Source organism: Cheilinus undulatus, linkage group 20 (genome assembly GCF_018320785.1).
Source record: "Cheilinus undulatus linkage group 20, ASM1832078v1, whole genome shotgun sequence".
Taxonomy (NCBI): Eukaryota; Metazoa; Chordata; class Actinopteri; order Labriformes; family Labridae; genus Cheilinus; species Cheilinus undulatus.
In genome coordinates this window covers 11,044,586-11,066,933 of record NC_054884.1, presented here as the reverse complement: position 1 = coordinate 11,066,933, position 22,348 = coordinate 11,044,586, and the positions used below count along the sequence as shown (strand labels likewise).

Genomic DNA, 22,348 nt, shown 5'->3' with positions numbered 1-22,348 from the left:
ACATATGTAATGCAATAATACATCAACAATAATACATGCTAAAACTTTTGAAATAAAGTTGGATTAAAATCACGTCCAGGGTAAGGGTTAAGGTAAGGGTTAGGATACCAAAAGCTAAAAGTTGAAAACCTGACCCGCAAAACCTGATTACAAAACGTTAGAGCTGAGTAAACAGTCTGCTTACAGAAAAAAAACGTGTCCTCCATGAAAACATTGTAACCCAACTCACGTAGTTTACATTCTCTGTAAGCTGCGTAAGCTATGTAGATAACAGAGCCATGTAGCTTACAAAGCTAAAAGTGCTCACAAAGCACAGCTATGTCATCTCGATAGTTAAGTTAGCTTTAGCTATGTTTGCTACAGCTCACGTTGCTAAAGCTAACTTAGTTATGATAACAGAGCTGTGCAGCTAACATAGCAACATAGATAATGTAGTTCCATTAGCTGCGTAAGCAATGTAGCAAACTGAGCTATGTTGCTAATATAGCTAAAGGAAAGGTCACAAAGCAGCTATGAATCTATGTTATCTTCTTAGCTAAATTAGCTTTGGCTATCTTTACATAAGGTCATGTTGCTTAAAGTAACTTAGCTATAGATAAGATGGCTAATGTAGCTCAATGCAGCTCCATTAGCTTCGTAAGCTATGTAGATAATGAAGCTATTTGGCTATGTCCCTTAAGATATGCTCACAAAACAACTTTGTATCTACATTATCCATTTAGCCAAGTGAGATTTAGCTTCATTTGCTAAAGCTAATTTAGCAATAGACAACAGAGCTACTAAGCTTAAATAGCTATGTAGCTAACACAGCTAAAGCCAAACTCACAAAGCAGCTATGTGAAGTACATAGATATGTTATCTACGTAACTACATTTGCTAAAGCTCACATTAAGCTAAGTTATCTTTACTGGCTTATGTGGTAACAATAATTATGTGATTAGCTAGTTATGTTAGCTTTAACTACAACTAACAAAGCTTAAGTGAGCCACGATTCATGTAATTACTTCTAAAACAGGGCAATACATAATTTAATCCTGAATAAGACCTCTGACATGAATAAAATGTTGCCTAGTCTGTAATGTTTGCAATGATAATGATAGTAATAGTAATTTCATGATTGTAACTGCTAGGCTTTGTTTATGAATAAAACTGAATTTTAAAAAAATTAAAACTGAAAATATGATGTACAAGCAAATGACAGCACTCCCCCTTTAAGATATACTGTATGGTGTCTCAAATGATGAGACATATGATGAGATGCCATAATGTGGCTGTCAGAGATGAATGGTCTGTAACCAGACCCCTCTTGATTAAAGAGGTGTGACTTTAGCTGAGCAACCTGGTTTGATTTGAGAGCTATTCTCTTGTTTCTGCCAGTAGTGAAAGACCATATTTTACCGTACAACTGTAGCTACCCAGTACTTAAAGTAAATTTTAAATGAAATACTTTTGAGTAGATTTATAGACCAAGTCAAAAGTAAACTCAATGAAGTCTATGAATACACTTTCTTTTGTAAAAAGGTTAACACCACACAATAAAAGTGCCAGTGTTTGATCTGGACATTATTTGTCGCCCACATTCTTACAACACATTGAGGACAGGAAGCTGTAAACAAATTATTAATCACTGAGTGTGTGGGAGCTATGTCCAACCTGCTCAGAACATCACCCACATTTCCAGTGCTCCTTTCCAGGACTGAGAATAGACCCGCGCATGCTCAGTGTTAGATGAACAAATCCCGCCTTCTTCCGGATTGTTAATGGTAGTCTGAGTGTGATTGGCTGAACGGTCTCGTCCCTCGCGAAGTGGGCAGTGCTTGCTGATCTACAGTTAATCCGACAGGGATTGGTTTGAAGTCAGCGGAGTGAAGAAAGGAGTGGAGTGGAAGGACGGAGTTTCCAGCTTTAACTCTTGAAACACTGATTTCAGACGCTGTTATTACGCAGACGGGAGCGTTATAACATCACTGTAGGTTCTAATAGAGATGAAAAATAAACTTTAGAGGTGTTACGTTGTCGGGGGGCACTCAAAGGTTGACGGGACAGTCCGTTGAGGGCTCAACATGGATGTCGGGGGAGCAACGGTTCGGCTCTAAGGAGGAATTAAGGCCATTTCTGGGTTATTTCTGGTTTGTCTGACGGAGCTGAGGAGGATTTTGAGGCGACAGCCTACTTACCAGGTGAGCCTATGGCCTTTAAAACAAGTTGGAAACACTTTGTCTCTACTTTGCACTTATTTACCTAACTTGTGCGTCTTTTTCTTAATTCCAGGCTTAAACGTCGATCTGTGAATTGTTTTGGCTACTAGCAAAGGTATGTCTTTGATTTTCTGCTAAGCGTGCTAATTGCTACGTCATTTACGTACTGTTCAAACTTAATGAGGTGTTTCCCTTTAATTAAATAAGAGCAGCATAAAAACACAAGTGAAAAATACCATGCAAAAATAATGGTGCTTATCCTTGGCTAAATCCTAATGTTGTTATTGTTGTTGTTAAAGCTGCCATAAACAGCGTGATAATCCAGCCTGCCTGTCAACCATATCGTCACTTATTATGAATTAAAAGCACACCCTGTCTGCCCCCAACACCCCTATCCATCTGTTGCTTTCTTTATTCCTGACCCCGTGCCTTCAGTGATATTATGTCTTTGTGTCTATGTGTGACTGACCTTTTTTTGCCTTTCAAATGAAACCCACAGATGTCCCTTTGCGTTATCATAGCATTTCACTGTCACTAGTATTGTGCTTGTGCTGCTACTGATACCTTCACTTCTCCTTGTTGACACATTGATCTGCTGATCACTGGCAAACCAATACAAATGACCTGGTGTCACACAAAACTTACAACTGTTCTCAGACTTTTATATAGCAGAGTGAAATCAGGTTAATCTATTTTATCCATCTATTAAATTAGATCGCACAACTTTATGGTAATTGGAGGGTGACAAAACTAAATGTGCATATTTGTATGTGTAACCACATTATGTCAGCCTTTCAGTGTCTACACTGTTTGTTTAATGGCTGTGTGACTTTCAAGTACCATGCTCCCAGTAGTAGCAGTACCATGCTGCAGAGAAGAAATAATAGACTAGAAAAAGACCCTCAGTGAACATTTTCTGCACTTCTGCTGCCTGTTTTTTTATTTTCAGCCTTATTTGCGTCTATAATGATGCGTGGGTGCATTTGCGTCAGCCTAAACTCCACCTCCACATCATCAAGGTCCTCATCTCCCTCAAGCTCACTCATACATGACAACTGTCCACAAGCAAAAAGGAACAAATGCACCCTAAGAATATATCAGCGTCACCCTGAAGATGGTGACAAGCTGCTGCTTATGTAACGTGTCTTCTGGCCACTTCAAGTTCAGTCATCTTCAGGAGCTGGAGAAAGATCAGCAGCATATATAACATCTTTTGTTTATCTCTGCCTAAATCTGTTCAGGCTTTAGGCTTTTATTATTTTCAAGTCACTGGGCACAAGTCATGGAAATAAATGTGACTATCAGAGGAGGGAGAATGTGCTTTTACACTGAAATGAATAGGGTAGAGGGTAGGGACAGAGTATTGAAATATCAATATGCCGCCATCCTGACTTGCGTGATCCAATTCAATAGTTGCTGATGCCAAATATTGATGCTTTGCAGATTTCCCTGCCAATGTGAATCACATCACTTCATGATGCCTGGTAGTGGTGCCAGATTAGGATGATAAAATGTTAACAGGCTTTAAAGATGAAGAATGTGGGATGCAGTTAGGACTGTGTATTTTCCACAGCCTGATGATATGACACGTATCATAATACAGATGCCACAATATCGATACATATCGCTATACGCATTTATTTGATATTAGTAGATGTGGTAATAGACATCTCCTACACTGAAGTCTCTACAGAAGCTTGTGTTTATTGTTTAGGATAAGAGAATAGGCATAATTTTTAAGTTCTAGTACCTTATAACACTTAATCTCAGATATTCAGATATCCAAGTAAATTAAAAGTCAATTTTTTCTCACTTAGCTATCAATAAATGCTAATGCAGTATAATATATCCCTTTGCTATGAGCCCACTTGCATTAAAAAAAAAAAATCTTTTTTGCTTTTCTTCTGCATTAAATTGCACCACAGTTTCTGTTATGCGCCAGCAAGTGAGGATTGACCAGTGTTGCACATACTGCCTGAAGCAGCTGCTTGAATCCTTCATTATCAGTGCTGCTGTTCAGCTCATGTTCTGACAAATAAAACAAAAATGCTGCTTAAGATCGCTTGATCCCACTTAGATGTTCAGGAAAATCTTTGACGGCATCAAAAGGACTTAAAGGAGGAGGCGTGATAAGTAAGGAGACAGTAACCATATTGTAGTTAGTAAACACCATAAATCTGCACCCTTTAGGATCAGTTTGACTAGCTGTTGTAGCTTACTGCTAATTAGCGTGGTGGCATGTCAGTGAAGATTGGTGTTGCTGCAGTATTTTACCTTGTTTATTGCACAGCTTGCATGACTCACATCCAGCTGTGGACTCTGAGGTGTTTAAACAAGGTGCATGTGATGATACATTGCTGTATAGATTTTTTGAGCACAGGCCTAGATGTGATACAGCATAAAAAAGCCAAAAGCAATTTTACAACACAAGAATTAAGCTGATGGCCAATACAGTTTTCCATTACATCTCTCAGTGGAATAAACCTTCAACATTTTCTAATATTTTTTACCAAAAAACAGACCAGAGTTGTCTAACAGATTATATCTTCTGCCCAGTAGTAAATCTCCTTTCTGAATCAGCTGTTGGGTGTGTTAAATACCCACATTAAATTGATCAAACACAACAGATGAATATCTGCTACTGACATCTGTTCATGTCCATATTATTTACTGATGGCAAATGTTTGTTAAACCACTGCATCTATACAAACTTGATTATTGTAGTTTCAACACATCGTTTGCATGGTTTTGTATTGTATCCTTGTATTGCATCATATCACATCCTGTCCTAATACAGTGTGTATTATATTGTAACATGCCTTTCTCTGCAATTCCCACCCCTACCTATGATGCACTTCACTTTACAATTAAACTGTGATGTTTTTTTATTCCTAACATTAGCATAGGGAATGGTTTTATTAGTTTATAGTAAGACAGGACACATTAAGAAATCAAACTTTACACTGACGACATCCTGCTGAATAAATCTAAATTTTGTGGAAGACCAGTTGTGCCATTGTTAAACTGAGTTCTGTGATTTTTGGAGTAGTTCGCACAGTTCAACATTTTGGTACACTGATTTACAATGGCTGAAGGAGGAACCAGTGAAGACTGAAATTACAACAGTGCCTTGAAGCTAAATGACACGTTGCTTTCTGTTACCTAAAATTACAGTATTCAGTCAAGCTGAACAGTAGATGTTTGGGCATGTTATCTAGCAGCAGTTAAATTGCATTCTGGGGGATGTAGGAAAAAACAGATCTGTCCTCGTTTCTTAAAAAAAAAAAAAACCTAGCTGGTTATAAAGCAGACTAAAGTTGTTTTTGATGGCTCTTTAGGAGCGCTGTTTATATATTGTTTTTCAGGCCTCTAAATGCTACCATGGGGTAGATGTCAGATAAATAGATTAAAAGCGCACTGCCAAAACTGTCCTTTCAAATATTTTCCACAGGAACAATTCTCCCTGAGTTATATATATGCCTGTTAAAAGACAGCAGGATGGGAATTATTGAAAAGAGCTATTTTCTCAGATGTGAGGCTGAATCAGAAAAGCATCAAAAAGGGGCACCCACATCACACAAGTAAGAAGTTCCTCACAAGATCTTTAAGTGCAACAAAGATAAAATTGTGTACAGATCTCACACAAAACATCCTTGACTCACTGTGAAAACTTGACCTACAGTGTATCTTTGTTTATCCTCCTATCTCAGATTACACATTACATCCATGACAAAGAATGTGGGATCTATATTCTAGCTTGATGATTTCTCATGGAAATGAATGTTCTGCTTTAGTCACTTCTTGATAAGAGTTTCAGTGTTCAGAACTAACAGAAACATCGCCTCATCTTCCTGTCTGTGTTCTGTGCCTCCTCAGATGTTAAGACTTTGGAGACGAGATGTGCCACTCTCAGAGAGGCTCGGGGAGGACTCTCCTCTGGCTGCAGCACCCAGTCTCCCTCTAACTGCTGCCCCTGCAGGCCCAAACATCTCATGGCTCCCTGAAGCCCCTCTGCTGACGCCAGACCAACCTATTTTCCTCATGACTCCTGCGGCTCAGGCTGTGTCTGGCTTCTTCGTGTGGACGGCACTCATCCTCACTTGTCACCAGGTAACTGCCATAAACAGTCAATGAGGAGAGACTGGAATAAAGAGATCTTAAAATCAGGTTGATTGATTTCATATACTTAGCTGAAGAAACTGATTTAGAGGTCTGACAAAGCACAAAATGGATTTGCTGAAGTCAGTCCACACAAAGATGTGAAGTGTATTACGCAGGCAGGTGTGCATGTGTGTTTGATACACAGGTGATGTAATCCTGCAAACACACATCTGTTAAGGCCTAGAGAAGGCCAGGGGTTGCTTGGCAACATCCCCAGGCAGGTGTTTGTGATACTGAGCATGAATAAACACAAAAACAGACGCACATAGGACACAGAGGTGAAACTGGATCCAGGTGGAAGCAACGCCCATCTGTCTGTAAAACATTCAATAAAAGGCTGAATGGAGTCAGAGTTTATTCCTGTAAGAAAATCTCTCTCACTCATTCTTGTAAGATGACGTCAGGTGGTGTATTGATTGTAGGTCAGTGACATTTACAGACGGTACATAGACAGTAATGGTGTAGTGATGGTGTAGGAATCTAGAATCTGAGTCTGTGTCATGGAAATCCATTGTATCTTTTAGTTCTTTAGTCTATTCAGCCTTTTAAAGTCTCTCCTGTCTGATCTTCCCTCACAAATTTTTAAGCCCTCTAACACAAGCTTAATATTCTTCAACCACAGAAAGAACAGTGAAGCAGCTTTTCTATGTAATGCCACAAAAGTTTGGGTTTTTTTTTCCTGTGAATTGGGATTTTCTCCATGCACTTTCATAAATCCTCTCATTGTGCTGATGTTTAAACTTAAATTTTCACTGTATCATAGTTTCAAAGTTGTAAAACAAGTTAAATCTGTTTTAAGAACTTCTATTTGAATATTTAATGTAGCCCTGTTGTCTGTCCCCAGATCTACATGCACTTGCGTTTCTACAGCTCTCCCAGGGAGCAGCGCCACATTGTGCGGATCCTCTTTATTGTTCCGATCTACGCCTTTGACTCTTGGCTCAGCCTCCTCTTCTTCACTAACGACCAGTACTACGTGTACTTTGACACTGTCAGGGACTGCTATGAGGGTAAGGATGCTCCTCGCTTATAGATTCTTCAGGCCTCTGTTTGTTATTTGCAGTGATAATGCAGTTTCAGTAACTAGGTTGATCATGTAACACTAATAATGACCATCATTGTCCGGTGACCTCACCTCTGTTGTTCAAATACTTTTGAAAAGGATGTACAAATAATCTATTTTGCTAGGCATTTTTGAAATACACGTAGCACAAAAAGAAGGTAAATTTGTGTTTGGTAGATTTATTGCCTCATTGTAACAATGCTTCTTGGCAAAAAAATCATGAGAAATTTCCAGTTTTCCTCTGGCAGTGCTGAACAGTTTATTCAGCATCAATACAACAAAGGAGTTATCTACCAAACATAAATTTCCTCACTTTTGTGCTATAGATTGTTTTGTAAGTTTACAGTGAATATAATGCCAATCCTCTTACCCTCAAAATGCCAATTTACATTTTGTGTTAGCATCAATCTAATAAATAAAGGTGTATATCCCATTTAATTTGTGAGAATTGCCTCCTGCAATAAAGGTCAAGCTGTCACTGCTACCTAAACAATAAATAGATAACAGCAACAATAATAAACAGCAGAAAAAATGCTAAAAATATATCAATATAAATGACTAGAACTGTGCTATAAATTGCATTGAATTTCAAAATTGTTTTATTCTGACCTAGTGATTAATTACAAGTCGTCCTAGGAAAGTAAACACAGGCATTTAATAAATTGAGATTTCTGCTTAAAATCCTTCCATCTTGATTAGGGGCGACTTTTCCAGTTGATTTGTTGAAATGCATTGTGGTCAGATCAGAGTGTTAGAGTGGGTTAGAGTGCTCTCTAACCCATATTAAATCCCTGCCTTTCTCTGATCTATTAAACCTTCATTTACCTTTGAGCTAAACGGACTGAAGTGTTCAGATCTGTTCAGACAGGAATTGTTATTAATGCTCATATTTTAGGTTGACCTCCAGTGATGTTTTCCTTTCATCTACCAATCTCTTATATCAGATGTGGCTTGGGTTGGATTTTGATGAGATCAACTCTGGCAGAAGGGAAGTGGAATGACGCCATGCTGCCTCCTTAGAGGTGGACTTTTATGGACTTTTCTTATTTGTGTCAGATCAGAAACATTTATATGAGCAGACAGTCTGATGACGCAGACAAAACGAGTCAGTGTTTTTTCCTAAATTCGTAAATTGGCCAGGATCTCACCGCCTCCGCTCCTCTTCTGTTGCAGGCTAGAAATAGTCTGTTCATCGGTGTCACTTCCTGTGTTGGTGAATTGATGATGTCACATGAATGCGAATATGGATTGAGAGGTTCTACGTTTGGTTCTGCTTCTGGCAGGAAGTGCCGTCAGTTTTGATGTCATGTTGCTGCCTTGGACAGAAGGCGCTCCTCCTTCTCCTTTATTTTTTCCTCATCTTTGACGCAATCTCTTATTTAACTTGTTCAAACTCATCTTTGTCACCACTCAACCCTCTCCTCCTCTTCATTCTGTCCTCTTCTTCTCTTCATCCTGTCTTTTTTCCCTCTTTGCCACTGAGCTCCATCCTGATCTTTCCCTCAGTGAGGATGACCGACCTGTTGCGTGGCAACTGCGCTCACAAATCTTGCTCATCACCTAAAATGGCTGTGTCAGATAATGAGTTTCTCTCAACCACACTTGCAGCAAAGTTCCTCTTCTCATCGTGTGCAGGGCTACTGTATCACCATGGCAACAAGCATTGCTGACAGGGTTCCATGGGGAGCGGGAAAGGGTGTGATGGTAAACAGCTGAGACATAGAGAGCCATCAGAGCAGATGAACCAGATCTTATCGCTCACTCTTCACTCAGTCACAGATAACTAGGTAATATTATTACCTAAGTATAGTCTTACAGGCGTCTGACGTCTGACAGGAGGCTGCAGAGGGCGGTGACATAATTCTCGTACATGTTTGAGAGGAGTACAAGTAAAGTCAGGAGAGAATATATTATCTCAGCAGTAGACAGCTGATGTAACAACAATCTCTGCCAGCAGTGCAGCTGCTTTCAGATCAGTGCTGTGACACAAACACGGCCTCCTGAACTCCACATACTATGGCACTCACTTAAGATATGTCCGAGTGTCACAGTCAACCGATATATATGGCGTCATACTTACCCTATTTTACCTCACAGCACAGTGACACAAACATGGCGCCCCCCCCAGAGAATGCGTGCACTAACAAGATTAGCCCGGCTGTGTTTTTTATGAGCTTCTTGGTCATCAGCGCCCTCTTAGTGAAGCAGCACAGGGGAGAGATAATCCACCGGTCACAAGAGACATTCAGGTGAATATAAGTCACAGAGGGAGGTGTGCGTTCGTCAGCGAGGAGGATCTGATCCCCCATCCTCGTGAGGAGCAGCTTGTGTGTCTCACACAGAAAGTGAAGATGACTGTGCAGCCTCAGCTTGCACGTGTTTTTTGTTAGGGAAAGATTTATGGTCATGCTTAAGCTTGTGCAAGTTGGAGACGGGTCTTCAGAGGGTTGGAAGTACAAGGGGCTGTCTGTAGTATTTTTATAATTAAGAGTCATTTATCTCAACTTTTTAGTCCTCAGGGTCTTTTATTTCCATATTGTTATGCTCTTTACACTCATAAGTACCATACACTCACTTATCATGGATGCTGGTTCAACTCATCATTAAAGCAAATATCAGGGCAAACAACATGAAAGCTTGCCAGTCCACAACAACCATGGCATGTTCAAGTCAACAAGGTTGATATAGTTCACGAAAACTAACAAAATAAATAAAACTAAAATATAAAAATAATTTCAGTTAACTGAAAAAAAAAAAGAGAGGCTTTTCCAAAAAAAAACAAAACACAAAAACTAACTAGAACTGTCTACTGTTCCTGCAAAACTGACAAAACTGCATGAGCATGGTCAATGAGCTAGTCAGAAATGGGACATTAAACAATATTCTTTAACTTTAGGATGTTTTACCCTTTTATTGATTTTATAAATCAGTCATGGTCAATATAATTTGGTGTTTTTAACAAAAAAGAAAACAAAAAAACACATTAATCTTTCTCACTTGTCACCTTCTTGCACAGTCACTCAGTGTTGAAAGACAACAGTTTGGGCTGTAAGCATATATATTCTTTAAGAAGGCCCCTTCCTCTCTAAATAAATACACATGTGGCTTTTAAGGTGATGTAAGTCATTCATAAATGGAGGCAGAGTCTGTACTTTCTAAGTGTTATATTTCAGCCCTACCTCTTTTAATGCTGTAATATCTCAGTCGAGCTTTTAATATGAGGACTTTAAACATTATTTCTCTCTCTATAACAGAGCTAGAACCAAGCAGCCAGCTCTGCAGCTACCACGCAGAGCTAGAGGCCACGTATTGATAGCCTCAGTAAACTGAATATGCAGCATGACTTCTGGCACTCTTGAGCACACATGCCAGACTGAACTGCTGACACCAGACTCACAGAGCCAAAGTCAATACAGATGACTTTGAGCTGTCCACAGCTGTTGGTTTGAGGTTATCGTGTACAGTTCTGATTGACATCAGATGGGACAGAGCTGTTTTAAGCTGATTTATGATAGGGTGCTGCTCTGTCATTGAAAACCCTGGTTCTGTTTGTTCAATATTCAGTCTTCATCTAGCTCCTGGTTGATATCAGTCTGCTCTTGGTGTAAAACTTGGTTGCTTAAATACTTGACTTATATATACTGACATGTTGCCAATGAAGTAGAATTTTTTGAGCCTGGCAGAGCTGGAGTGGTATTAAATTGGCTCCATGTGTACTATACATTCATTGTAATTTTATTTTGATTGAGTTATGTAAACTACTTCAATTTAAGCAATCATAAACCCTGTTTAGACAATCAGGGATTTAAATCCATTTTGAGCTTTTGGATACCAAGTGGTAATCCTTAATGCTTTGTTTGGACCCACCTCAGTGTGTACTGAAAACAGTTTGATATGTAGTAGCTCAGACTGCATACAGAGGTGGTCTGGCATGCCTTCATCAGAAGTGGATTGATTTTGTAGATGCAGTATACTGGTATACATCAAAGACACCCTCATCAATCTCAATCAGTATTCCACCAAAAAAAGGAGTTTTAATATCAGGTCACCAAGCCATATTTTTAACGTATGTTATAGACAGTCATTAATCTGCAGTAATGCATTGTATAAACAACCCAGAGACTTCTGAGATTTCTTTCTTACTTGGGTTTTCAAGTTTGATTGAATTTCTCTACAGCTAGCTGAGTTTGCTCCAGGTATGCAGTGGTTTCTTCTTGTCTCTGAAAACTCCCAAGAATTAAGATAGTTTCCAGCACTAGTCATCCTGAGTGAATAAATGTCAAATGTTGGGTAAAAAAATCATATCCTGATTAGCTGAACAGAGATTCAGGATATTCAGTACTGTGCATGGGAAATTATGTGTTGAAAAATATCCAAGTCTCTACCTTTAGAGTGGAGTAAGGGATCAATGTGGGGAGTAAGCGTGGCCTATGGCAGTGGTTCCCAACCTTTTTCCCCCTTACTTGTATCATAGAGGAGCTGAGGACCCCCAGGACCCAAACAAACAAGAGGTGATACATGGGTATAAAAAATTAACATCAAATTTAAAAGTTTTCATTGTTCAAATCTATATAAAATAGCCCCACACAAAAGTTTTCTCATCAAGAGACCTTTTCATGAACTGTTCATAAGTGTGTATTTTTCAGTGCCCTTAAAGACAGCAGAAGACAGTGGACAGAATCGAGTAAAGGGACGAGAGAGCTGGGAAGAGACGTGGGAAAAGTGCCATAGGCCGGACCCCGAACCCGTGCTGACTGCGCACATGAGGCGCCCCAAACCACTAGGCCACCTGCACCCCTATTTATAAGTGTTTTATTATGATTTTAGTTAGTATGAGTGAATCTAATTTTGGCAACCTCAAAACAGACAGAGCCTCGCGCCCCCTCAAGGGGTCCCAGACCCCCAGGTTGTGAACCAATAGCCTAGGGTACTCTCTCTGCAGGTAGAATGAATGCCTCAAGTCCCTGCTCATGCTGTGCATGTCCTAAGGGGCCGGCATTCTCCAAGCACATTACCAGGTGAGAATAGGCCGGGACCAAAGAGATGCCATCGAGTTTGACCTTGGTTGCTGAGTGGCACACATGTCTCCATCCCCGCTCCTCCAGTCCCGGGTTGTGGTACCATAATGAATCCTTAGCGCCCTAAATGCCAAAAACTTCTGCACGAATGACATTTTTCTGAAAAGAAACAACAAAAGCAAAGTTATTTCTAAGGAGGCCCTACATGGGCCAAATGTCACAAGACACAGTACTCTGAGATGCCAGCTGTGTATATTAACATGCAGATGACAGAAATATGACGCTCGTTTGTGGAAAAAAGTAATGATTTTCTCACACGTTTGGATGGGGTTTTTTTGTTTTTACAAATAGTTTGTAATATTCAACATCTGTACTAAGATGCGTCTGGTTTTCAGCCACAGTTGTCTCTGTCTTTGAGAATAAAATAAACATAACAAGTCACACTACAGCGACAAATATTTGCAGAAGTTAAAACTAGTGTGACAGGAAATCACGTGTATGTGCAAGTCTTAGGGGGTCTGTGTGTGAGCTGCATGGTTTGTGGTATCACAGCTCTTGAAGTGTTGTACAGCTTTTTTTTGTTTAAAGAAGGTGGGGTGCAAAGTTTCCAAGTGCAGCTTGAAAATGTGAAAAATAAAATCCATTTAATTGTGCTGTATATAAAACCCTGCAGATGGCTGATAACATCACAGTAGACTGGCTCCTGTCTAGCCATTAAGCCATGGAGGAAAACATGCTGGCACATCACAGTAGGAAAACACAGTTGGAAAGCATCGAATTAAAGAGGGCTTAATTCCATTAAGCTTCCTCTGTGTCCGAGTGCTGGTTTATTTGCAGTCTGGCTCACTGTCATGACTTAATGGGACACTTAAATAGAACAGGCTATCATTACCTTTACAAGGAACATTCAGGCTGTCCTGAATTTACTTGTTTTTGTCAGTGCAGCAGAAAGTATTTACTCCTTCTTTTTTGTTATATTTACTCCATCTTTTTTATTATGAAGTGACTCCTATAATCCAAAGTCCACATCGAAACCTTTTAACAACTGGTGTATTGTGCAATTGTGTCCATGAGGATAATAAGATTTACCTTTCTTTTTCTTCCCACAGCTTTTGTGATATACAACTTCCTGAGTCTGTGCTATGAATACCTGGGAGGAGAGAGTGCCATCATGGCTGAAATCAGAGGAAAACCCATTGAGTAAGTGAGAAATCACCTGAAATCAAGGATTATATTTGAAGTTGTAAACATTCTCTTTTAAATTAACAAAGCAGTTTTCCTCAAAAATGTTAGAAATGACATTTGATCCCTGTGCTTTCAGGTCCAGCTGTATGTATGGTACCTGCTGTCTGAGAGGAAAGGCTTACTCCATTGGCTTCTTACGGTTCTGTAAGCAGGCCACGCTGCAGTTCTGCGTGGTCAAACCACTCATGGCAATCATCACTGTCATCCTGCAGGCCTACGGCAAATATAAGGACGGAGACTTCAAGTAAGTTCTCCACACTAAAAGATAAAAGAGGTTTGTCAGCAGAACCTTTACCAGCTTACTGTTGTCAGAAGGAGTGAACAGTGAGAGGTTACGGTTCAAAAAAGTATGATAAAGCAGCACAATGTTTTTTACAAAGAATGCTAACACATAAAAAACATAACTTGGCAGATTGCTCTTTTAATTTATAAACTAAAGAATGTACCAGTCTGCTCATTGCCTCATTAAAAAATAAATCAATGCCACATATTGACCTCTGATTGGAATTTTAGCCCTTTAGCTGACATATGATTATTACAATCAGAAAACCTTTAAATCAGCAGTGCTAATTTTGTGTTTTGTGTCTCTCTCTCCACAGCGTAGCTAGTGGTTACCTGTATGTGACCATCATCTATAACATCTCCGTCAGCCTGTCTCTCTATGCGCTCTTCCTCTTTTACTTCTCCACGCGGGAGCTTCTGCGCCCTTTCAGCCCTATGCTCAAGTTCTTCATGGTCAAATCAGTTATCTTCCTCTCCTTCTGGCAGGGTAAGGCTGCAAAACCACCCTTTCCTTTTATGAATATATGTATGGAAAAAGAATTTTATTTTCATTTAGTGCTGTTTTTTGTTTCTGTCAGGCATGTTGCTCGCTATTCTGGAGAAGTGTGGGGCGATCCCTCAGATCAACTCAGTGGAGGTGTCCGTTGGTGAGGGTACAGTTGCAGCTGGTTACCAGAACTTTATTATTTGCATCGAGATGTTCTTCGCTGCACTAGCTCTGCGCCACGCTTTCACATACAGAGTCTACATGGACAAGAGTCTAGATTTGCAAGGTAAGAAAGGAAATAAAAACTGTACTCGACAATGCTGCACTAATGTCTTGGCCTTAAATTAAAAAATGCATTTCATTTCCATCTTTTCCACTGGGAATTTCTTCTTCATTCTCACCTTTTTTTGCATTAATATTGTCTCATGAGATTTCTCTTTATTTTTGTAAGTATGGGGATAAGTTACATGACTCAAATTAGAAACCCAAGAGAAAAGAAATCATTCAGATATTTAGAAAATAAAAAGATAAGAGAAAACTGGGAAAAAAGTATGGAGATTTACAGTGTCAGAAGAGTGGAAAGACACTCTTATAGAATGAAAAGCCAATTACAAACATGTTTATAGTTAAATGGGGGACATTTACCTCTTTATTTTGTGTGACAGCCATGAAGTTGTGACAAAGGCATGGAAACAACAAAATACACCTTGAAATAAAATCTTTGTTTATAACTAGAGAACAAATTATGGATGCTAGAAGTCCCACCTGAGGCTCCTTTCCTGCATGTCATCGTCCACTCTCTCCTCCCCGTTTCCAATTCTATCCACTGTCCTATCTCTGCAGTAGAGCCATAAAAGCTTTAAAACATCAGGGATTCTAAGGAAAAAATCAAAGCTTTGAATGAATCAGGTGGTCTGCGATTTAACTTGCATGTAATTGTATTAGGCAGACTTGTTCAACCAGTGCTGCTTGATTAAAAAATACCTGCAGAAGGATCTTAAACTTTACAGTTGTGCCACTCTTGCACTTTGTAGAGGCACCTTCATCTCAAAAAATGGAAAATATTTGGGAGAAACTTAAGTTATTTTGATAGCAGTACTATAAAGACTTCAGGATTTGACTAAATATTGACTAACAGGTTATCATTACTCACTACATTTTCCTTGACAACCAAGCAAGCAGGCTTATGATCCCATTTATGTATTATATCGTTATCACAATCAGAATATTGCCCAGTGTAATGGTAATTACACATTATAATGAAATCATGCAGCATGATACAGATAAAATCCAAATATCTAATCAGCCAATCAAATGGCGGCAACCTTTGCATTAAAGTATGCAGACATGGTTAATACGATCTGAAGTTCAAAGTGAGGAGCAAAATGAGGACGAAAGGCGATGCTCTGAATGTACCATGGTTGTTGGTCTGACAGACTTTCATGGCTGTTTTTGTCAAAATCTGACCCTGCCACTCAAATCAAGATTCTTAGTCACTGCTTGTCCAATCTTTGTTTGTCTAGTTTTGTGCCACCTGTGTAGATCGTAGCCTTAGTTTCCAGTCCTTTGCTGACAGGAGTGACACCTGACGTGGTCTTCTGCTGCTGTGGCCTATCTGCTTTTATGTTTGCTATGCTATGCGTTCAGAGAAGCTCTTCTGCATATCTTAAATGTAACGTGTGATTATTTGAGCTGCTGTTGCCTTTCTATCATATCAAACCAGTCCTGCAGCTCTTCTCTGCCATTAGCAAGGCATTTTGGCCCTGAGGACTGACGCTCCCTGGATATTTTTGCTTTTTTGGACCAATTTCTGTAAATCCTAGAGATGATTATGTGTGAAAATCCCAGTAGATCAGCCATTTGTTAAATACTCAGACCAGCCCGTCTGGCACCAACAAGCATGGCACATTCAAAGTCAGTTTAATTTTTCCTCATTCTGATACTCAGTTTGAACCTCATCAGGCTGTCTTTACCATGTTTACATGCCTAAATACATAGGTTGCTGCCATGTGACTGGCTCATTGTGTTAATGAGTAGCTGAACAGGTTTAGATGATAAAGTAATCAGTGAGTGTTGATCAACTTGTATGCATTAGGCAGGTAGCTCTAAATATTATCTTTCCTATCCATCTTCTATTCAGTGAAGTATAGTTTGGTTTGGTAAATTTATTAATTTTGTTGAAGTCTTATTACTGTTTTATTTAATCAACAAACATAAAAGCAAGGTACTCCAAAAAAGCAGTTTTCTTTGATGATGGAATTATAACCTTTGCTATCAAATTTCTCTAAAGAAAAGCAAGCATTCTGAATATTCATAGCTACCGTGTGACTTTTTACTTTCGATTTCTGCCACTGAGAATTTCTCATCCATTTCATTGTCTTTATAAATTTATATTCACTCGTGTCTTTATTTTTTTTCTGTCTTTTTTTTCTTTTAAACCATTCATGACTTTTTCTTCCCATCCACTTATGACTATAACAGACATTTTTTAATTTCAGAGGTGTTTTTCTTTCCTCTTTCTTTACATCCGTCTTTTTTCCTTTCTTTTCTTGTCTGCTGCGTCATAAAGGACCTGTCCTAACATACGGAGAGTTTGGTAGGTAACACTGATGATGTTGACAGCAACATTTCCTCCATTTTTTTGGTCATACATCCACTTTATTTGCTTTTGAATCCATTATTTTGAATGTGATGTGTTTTTTTTTCTACCTATGTTTTTCAGTTGTTTTCTCTTCCTCCTAGTTACAAATGGCTCCCACCCGCCTCATTTTTTGACCAGTCTTCCTGTCTTAAATCAATGTGATTCACTTTCCCTTTTTCCGTTCCCTTTATTTGAATCACATCCGCTTTCTAGGTTAAATTCCTCCTCTTCCTCTCATTTCTTTTTCTTTCGTTCCCTCCTTTTGTGTCACTGTTGAACGCCCTTTAAATCAATGATACATGTTCTTCTCCTCTCCATGACTTTGGTCCCATCTTTTCTTCTCCCAGCCTTTTCTCCTTCCTCTAAATCACTCTTCCTCTCTCTCTTGTCCAGCTCTTTTCTTTTTTTACTTCCTTTCCCCTTTTTTTCTTCTATCGTTCATTCATTACATTTCTTCCTCTTCAGCCTTTCCTACCATAAATCTTTCCTCCCTTGTTTCTCCTTTTTTATTTCTTCGCATCACCCCTTTCCCTCCTCTTTTCCCCTCTCATTCATTCCCTCAGCTTTTATTTCCTCTCCTCAATGACCTTCTCTTCCTGATTCTAATTCCTTCAAACCCTGCTAACTCTCTTTCTTCTTCGTTCTTCTCTCTGCAGGTCGGTGTGCTCCTATGAAGAGCATCTCCAGCAGCCTGAAGGAAACCATGAGCCCAGGCGACATGGTCCAGGACGCCATCCACAACTTCTCCCCGGCTTACCAGCAGTACACACAGCAGTCCACGCTGGAGCAGGGGGCGCCGCCACCCGTGTCCCGCATCCACAGCACCGTGGGAAGCCGCGGTGACACAGAGAAGACTCTCCTTCTTAGCTCTGATGATGAATTCTAGAGCTAGAAGCAAATTTGACTGTTTCAACAGCGAATGGTACTTCAGTTGGACCATCCTCTCCAGTCGGGGAGGTTTCACTCTGAGACTGATTGATCATTCAAGGACCTTTCTGCAGAGACATTTCTGCACCCACATTTCACAAAGCATCTAATTTGGTGCCAACTCTTTGTGGTGGTTTGATGTTAAAACCAGAATACGAAGTGTTGTGTCTGTTTTTGGAAACGGTGTGAGTCACACTCAGACGAACTGAATCATACTTGACTTTTGTCCTGAGAAGATGCTTAAATTCACATTTCAGCTCAGTCATGTTTCCTCTGCTCTAATGTGTTACTCAGTGGCAGTGTGATTGAATTTATGGATGTTTTTAGTCCTTAATCTGGGTTAGTTCGAAGGCGTAAAGTCCTTTCTGTTTCCAGATGTTCTCTCGTTGTCATGAAACACTTCACAAAGTTGCATTTGATTTTTTCTTCATGAGAAATTTTTTTAAAGTTAGATTTAAGAGTTGCACTTTTGATATTGTGAACTTTAAACCAGTACCATGATAATAATTTGAAGTGTACCTAATATGCCTCAAAGAGAAGCTGTCTTTTTGAAAGTAGGAGTCACTGCAGTACCAAGTGAAATATAAAACTATTGACAAGAATATATTTATCTATGGAGATTCTGCTCTGTTTAACATTAAGGGAAATCCTCTCTGCAGTGTGGGGATGGATTTAAAGGGAATCTAAGTTCAAAACAAAAGTACTGTCAGCCCTATGGATCAATGTTATTGATATTAATGGAACAGATGAGAGCGACATGGAGCAGATTATAGATTATCACGTGCATCTGCTGCAGGATTCCAGCCTGCAGCTGCAGCAGAGTTGGCCGGGATTATTCTGGGGTAATTGGGGCATTATTTGAATCGTGGTTGGGATTAAAGCTGGAGCTGGTCCGCCCTGGCAGTAGACCTCTGCCGGCCGCAATGTAGGTTAACTGGATTGAGGAAAAAACAGCAGAAATATAGGTTAAAGCTAACTTTAGCTGGCTGCTCCCAGCAGAAGAGCCTTTTCGCTGCTAGAAAGCCTGCATGATTCAAAATGTAAAAGTCAAACTGAAATTTGTATTCTCTTTTCTGATGTCCCTGATGTTCTTAATTGTGATATTACACTTTGGAAAAACCTTCAACCTCCTGTGCTGCTTTCTTTTCAGGTTTCAGTGAAGTATAACACTTTTCTGCATGGGAAAGAGTTCTTTTTCTCTTATCTGACAGCTTAAAATAAACAACCAAACAATGTATATAAGAATACAAATGAAAAAATATACTTCCAAGTAAATCTCTTTGCTAAAAATAACCCGTGCAGTGTAAACGTGCTGCAGTTCTTTGACTTGGACGCCGCTGTGTTCTTCCAGGCAGTCCTCTTTTTAGTTGGATTCATCTTCACCGCAGACAGAGCTGCTTATTTCTTTTTTTCCCCAACATAATTGAAGTTCTTGAGTCATCTGAGTGAGTCATAGTGAGTCTGCCAACGTGTTTACTGTAACTACTTTCACTGCTCTGTTTGGCCACTTTGAGAACACCAGGGGGTGCTGTGGGGGAGGCAAACACTCTTATCTCCAAGCAGACAGACAGTACCACTCTTAAGCGTGGTTCACATGTAACATGCTTAACAAGCTACAGTCTGGCACTTTGTTGTCTCCTCATTTCTCTGCCTGTTTTATTTAGTAAATATGTAAAAGCCAGACCTCAGACTGATGTAAAAGCTGTTTTTATGTCTGCTTCAGCATCACAAAGTGTCAGATTTATACAAGAGAGGAGCACACAAAAGCAGAGGTCTATTTTTGGACACGGCTGAGTGTTGTCTGGGTAATTGGGTTTCTAGATTTTGACATGGATACAAACAGGATTATTTTACCCCGGCTGAGCTTCATCCTGCCGCACATGAACCTGTACTCTAAAGAAAAAAGCTCTAGCCAAGTACAGTGTGCTGCATAGTATAAAAGCATGTTCATATTGAGCCAAGACTGCACCACAGCGCTGGAATTTTTTGGCTGAAGACATCAATATTTGTCCAGTGAATCATCTATTAAATTTGGACATGTCATCCTGCTGAATGCAGCTAATAGCCTCACTTTGAATGCCATCACTCTCTTCTAAGCACAAAAACACTCATCCTCTTCGCTGTTATCTGGAGACATGAGTTGAGCTCCTCGGACATGTATGAAAAAAGCTGGGGAAGTACTGTAGACTGAGGTTGTAAGCAGCTTTAAGAGCTGTCTAAAGAAGGCGTAGTTGTGACGTATGTTGACATAGTTATGTATGCTGTAAAGCTGGAGCAGAGGAGGAAAAAAGACTTGTATTTTTATTTCATAACTGTCTTTTTTTATTTCAGTTACTCTTGTTTTTTTAGTACTTTGTATAATTTAAAGCTGCATATGATGCTTCTATTTTATGTCAAATGGATCTAAAAAATAAAAGATATATAGACTGATGTGATTGTTATCTCCGCATGTTTGCCCAAATATTAACAGAATATCTTAAAGACATCTTTAAAAATCATTTTTCATGTATTGGTTTCTAAAAGCCCCTGATTTAGCTCTGGTGATAGTACAGGCATCCACATACAGAGGCTACATTCACACAACAAACCCTGCAGCCATGAAGTAAAGTCAAAGTAATACCAGCACTCAGTTCATGATGATAGTATCTTTACCCAAGCTTACCTGCTTCCCTAAAAATCCTCATTGGCGCACTATTTTGTGGTTTGTCCCTGCTACTTTTCTGCCACTTACGGGCTCACTTCTGTTGGGATTGTAGATGAATTTAGCTCATAAATCAAGGCCTTTTTTCCTTAAAGATTCTTCAACGGAGTCTGATCACCAGACCCCAGCTCTGGTGATCAGCTTATTATAGGTACTCACTCGTAATACTCCTCTCTTACAGTCGGCCTGTCGTTTTGGTGCGGATGCTGCAACCTTCCTCCACCCCAGCTACCTCCATTCAGTTCGTGATCATCTAGTCCAGATCCTCACAGGCGCTCTGCTCATCTCGTCCTACTCAATCTCCTCCTCCTCCAAGCCACCTCATTGGTGTCTCAGTCCAGTACATTTCTCTTTCATCCGCATTTGTAAAATAAATGATTGTTAAACTTGTATTAAGTGTCTCATGATTGAGCTTTATTTATCAATACCAACAGACAAAACCATTCTAAATTCCAGCCCTCCTATCTATACACACTAGTGTATGTGTGTTGTGATCCTGGTGCTGTTAGGTGCATGTCCATGTCCTCCCTCATTCTCTTACCCAGTATTTCCTGTCCCTCTTCAGCTGTCCTAAAGGCAAAAGCCACTAAAATAATCTGTGACATCATGAAAACATTTCATTAACAGGTTAAAGAATATCAAATTTTCTTTTACTGAAAGACTTACTGTAAAAAGTTTTAACAGAGTTTTGCCAATGTTTATTTTTAACTTCTATTTTAATGAAAGGGTTTTCAAAGTGAAATAGAGGTTTTGAGTGTTTAAATCACTGGTTCAACATTAGAATTGATATAGCATGGCAAATGGACTTAGATAGTTTTAAGATAAATTCTGTTTGTACAGTATGTACCATAGACTATAAAGTCCTGGACAAAGTCTGGGCAATTTCTCCCAGTGCTTACATAAGCCGTCTTTTGAAGCCCATCCATGGTGGCCGCATTATTGAAAATACTGTTATAGAGCAAAATCACACAAGGACCAGCTGCCCATAACGTGCTTTAAGCATGGCTGTCCCCCGTTCCCAGTCCCAGGCTGGCCGGCACATGCGCTGCTCTGTACACAGTTAAATCTTAGGTTTAAGGCTCCTCTGTTCTTTATCTGTTTGCTGATCGTTTCTTGAACATGTGTAAGAAGTTGTCTCACCCAAAAACTGCTCTTTTACCATTCACTGTGAATCTTTGCTGTGGAAACCTAAAAAAGTAAAGCTCGGTTTCCGGCAGTGTGCATCTTATCTGACGCCTACCCTGCAGCAGAGGTTACAGACTCTGAAAAAACTTTTGGGAATCTCTTCTCTGATGGGCTGTTTGCTACGAGTCACATAGAGATGCCACTGCACTCAGGTCTTCCACTGATCAAAGCAGTGCAGTAGGTCTTCTCCAGACAGTTGTCTCGGATCCTCTCTTGTTCCTTTCTGACACAGACTTTAAAAGTGTTCCTTTGAGCACTGATTTGATCTCAGGAAGAAGGAAAAAGTCACACGCTGCTAGAGATCAGTGTAAGCTGGAGCGCTGTCTTGATGAAAATCATTTTTCCACAGTTGTGATCTCTTTCTTCTGACTGTTTCTCACATTTTTTTCACATTTTGGCCTTGAATCTGGACTTGCTTTGAACTGCTTTCTTCATCCTTG

General features: G+C 39.6%; 1 protein-coding gene across 1 annotated transcript; it reads left to right on the top strand.

Annotated features, from left to right (window-relative positions):
• Window positions 1-1,851: 1,851 nt before the first annotated feature.
• On the top strand, window positions 1,852-20,387 carry tmem184ba (transmembrane protein 184ba). Its single transcript, XM_041816507.1, has 9 exons — window positions 1,852-2,180; window positions 2,272-2,313; window positions 6,075-6,308; window positions 7,204-7,369; window positions 13,550-13,640; window positions 13,762-13,929; window positions 14,285-14,454; window positions 14,546-14,740; window positions 17,752-20,387. The coding sequence occupies exons 3-9, from the start codon at window positions 6,075-6,077 to the stop codon at window positions 17,979-17,981; spliced, it is 1,254 nt and encodes a 417-aa protein (XP_041672441.1). The 5' UTR covers window positions 1,852-2,180; window positions 2,272-2,313; the 3' UTR covers window positions 17,982-20,387.
• Window positions 20,388-22,348: the final 1,961 nt, after the last annotated feature.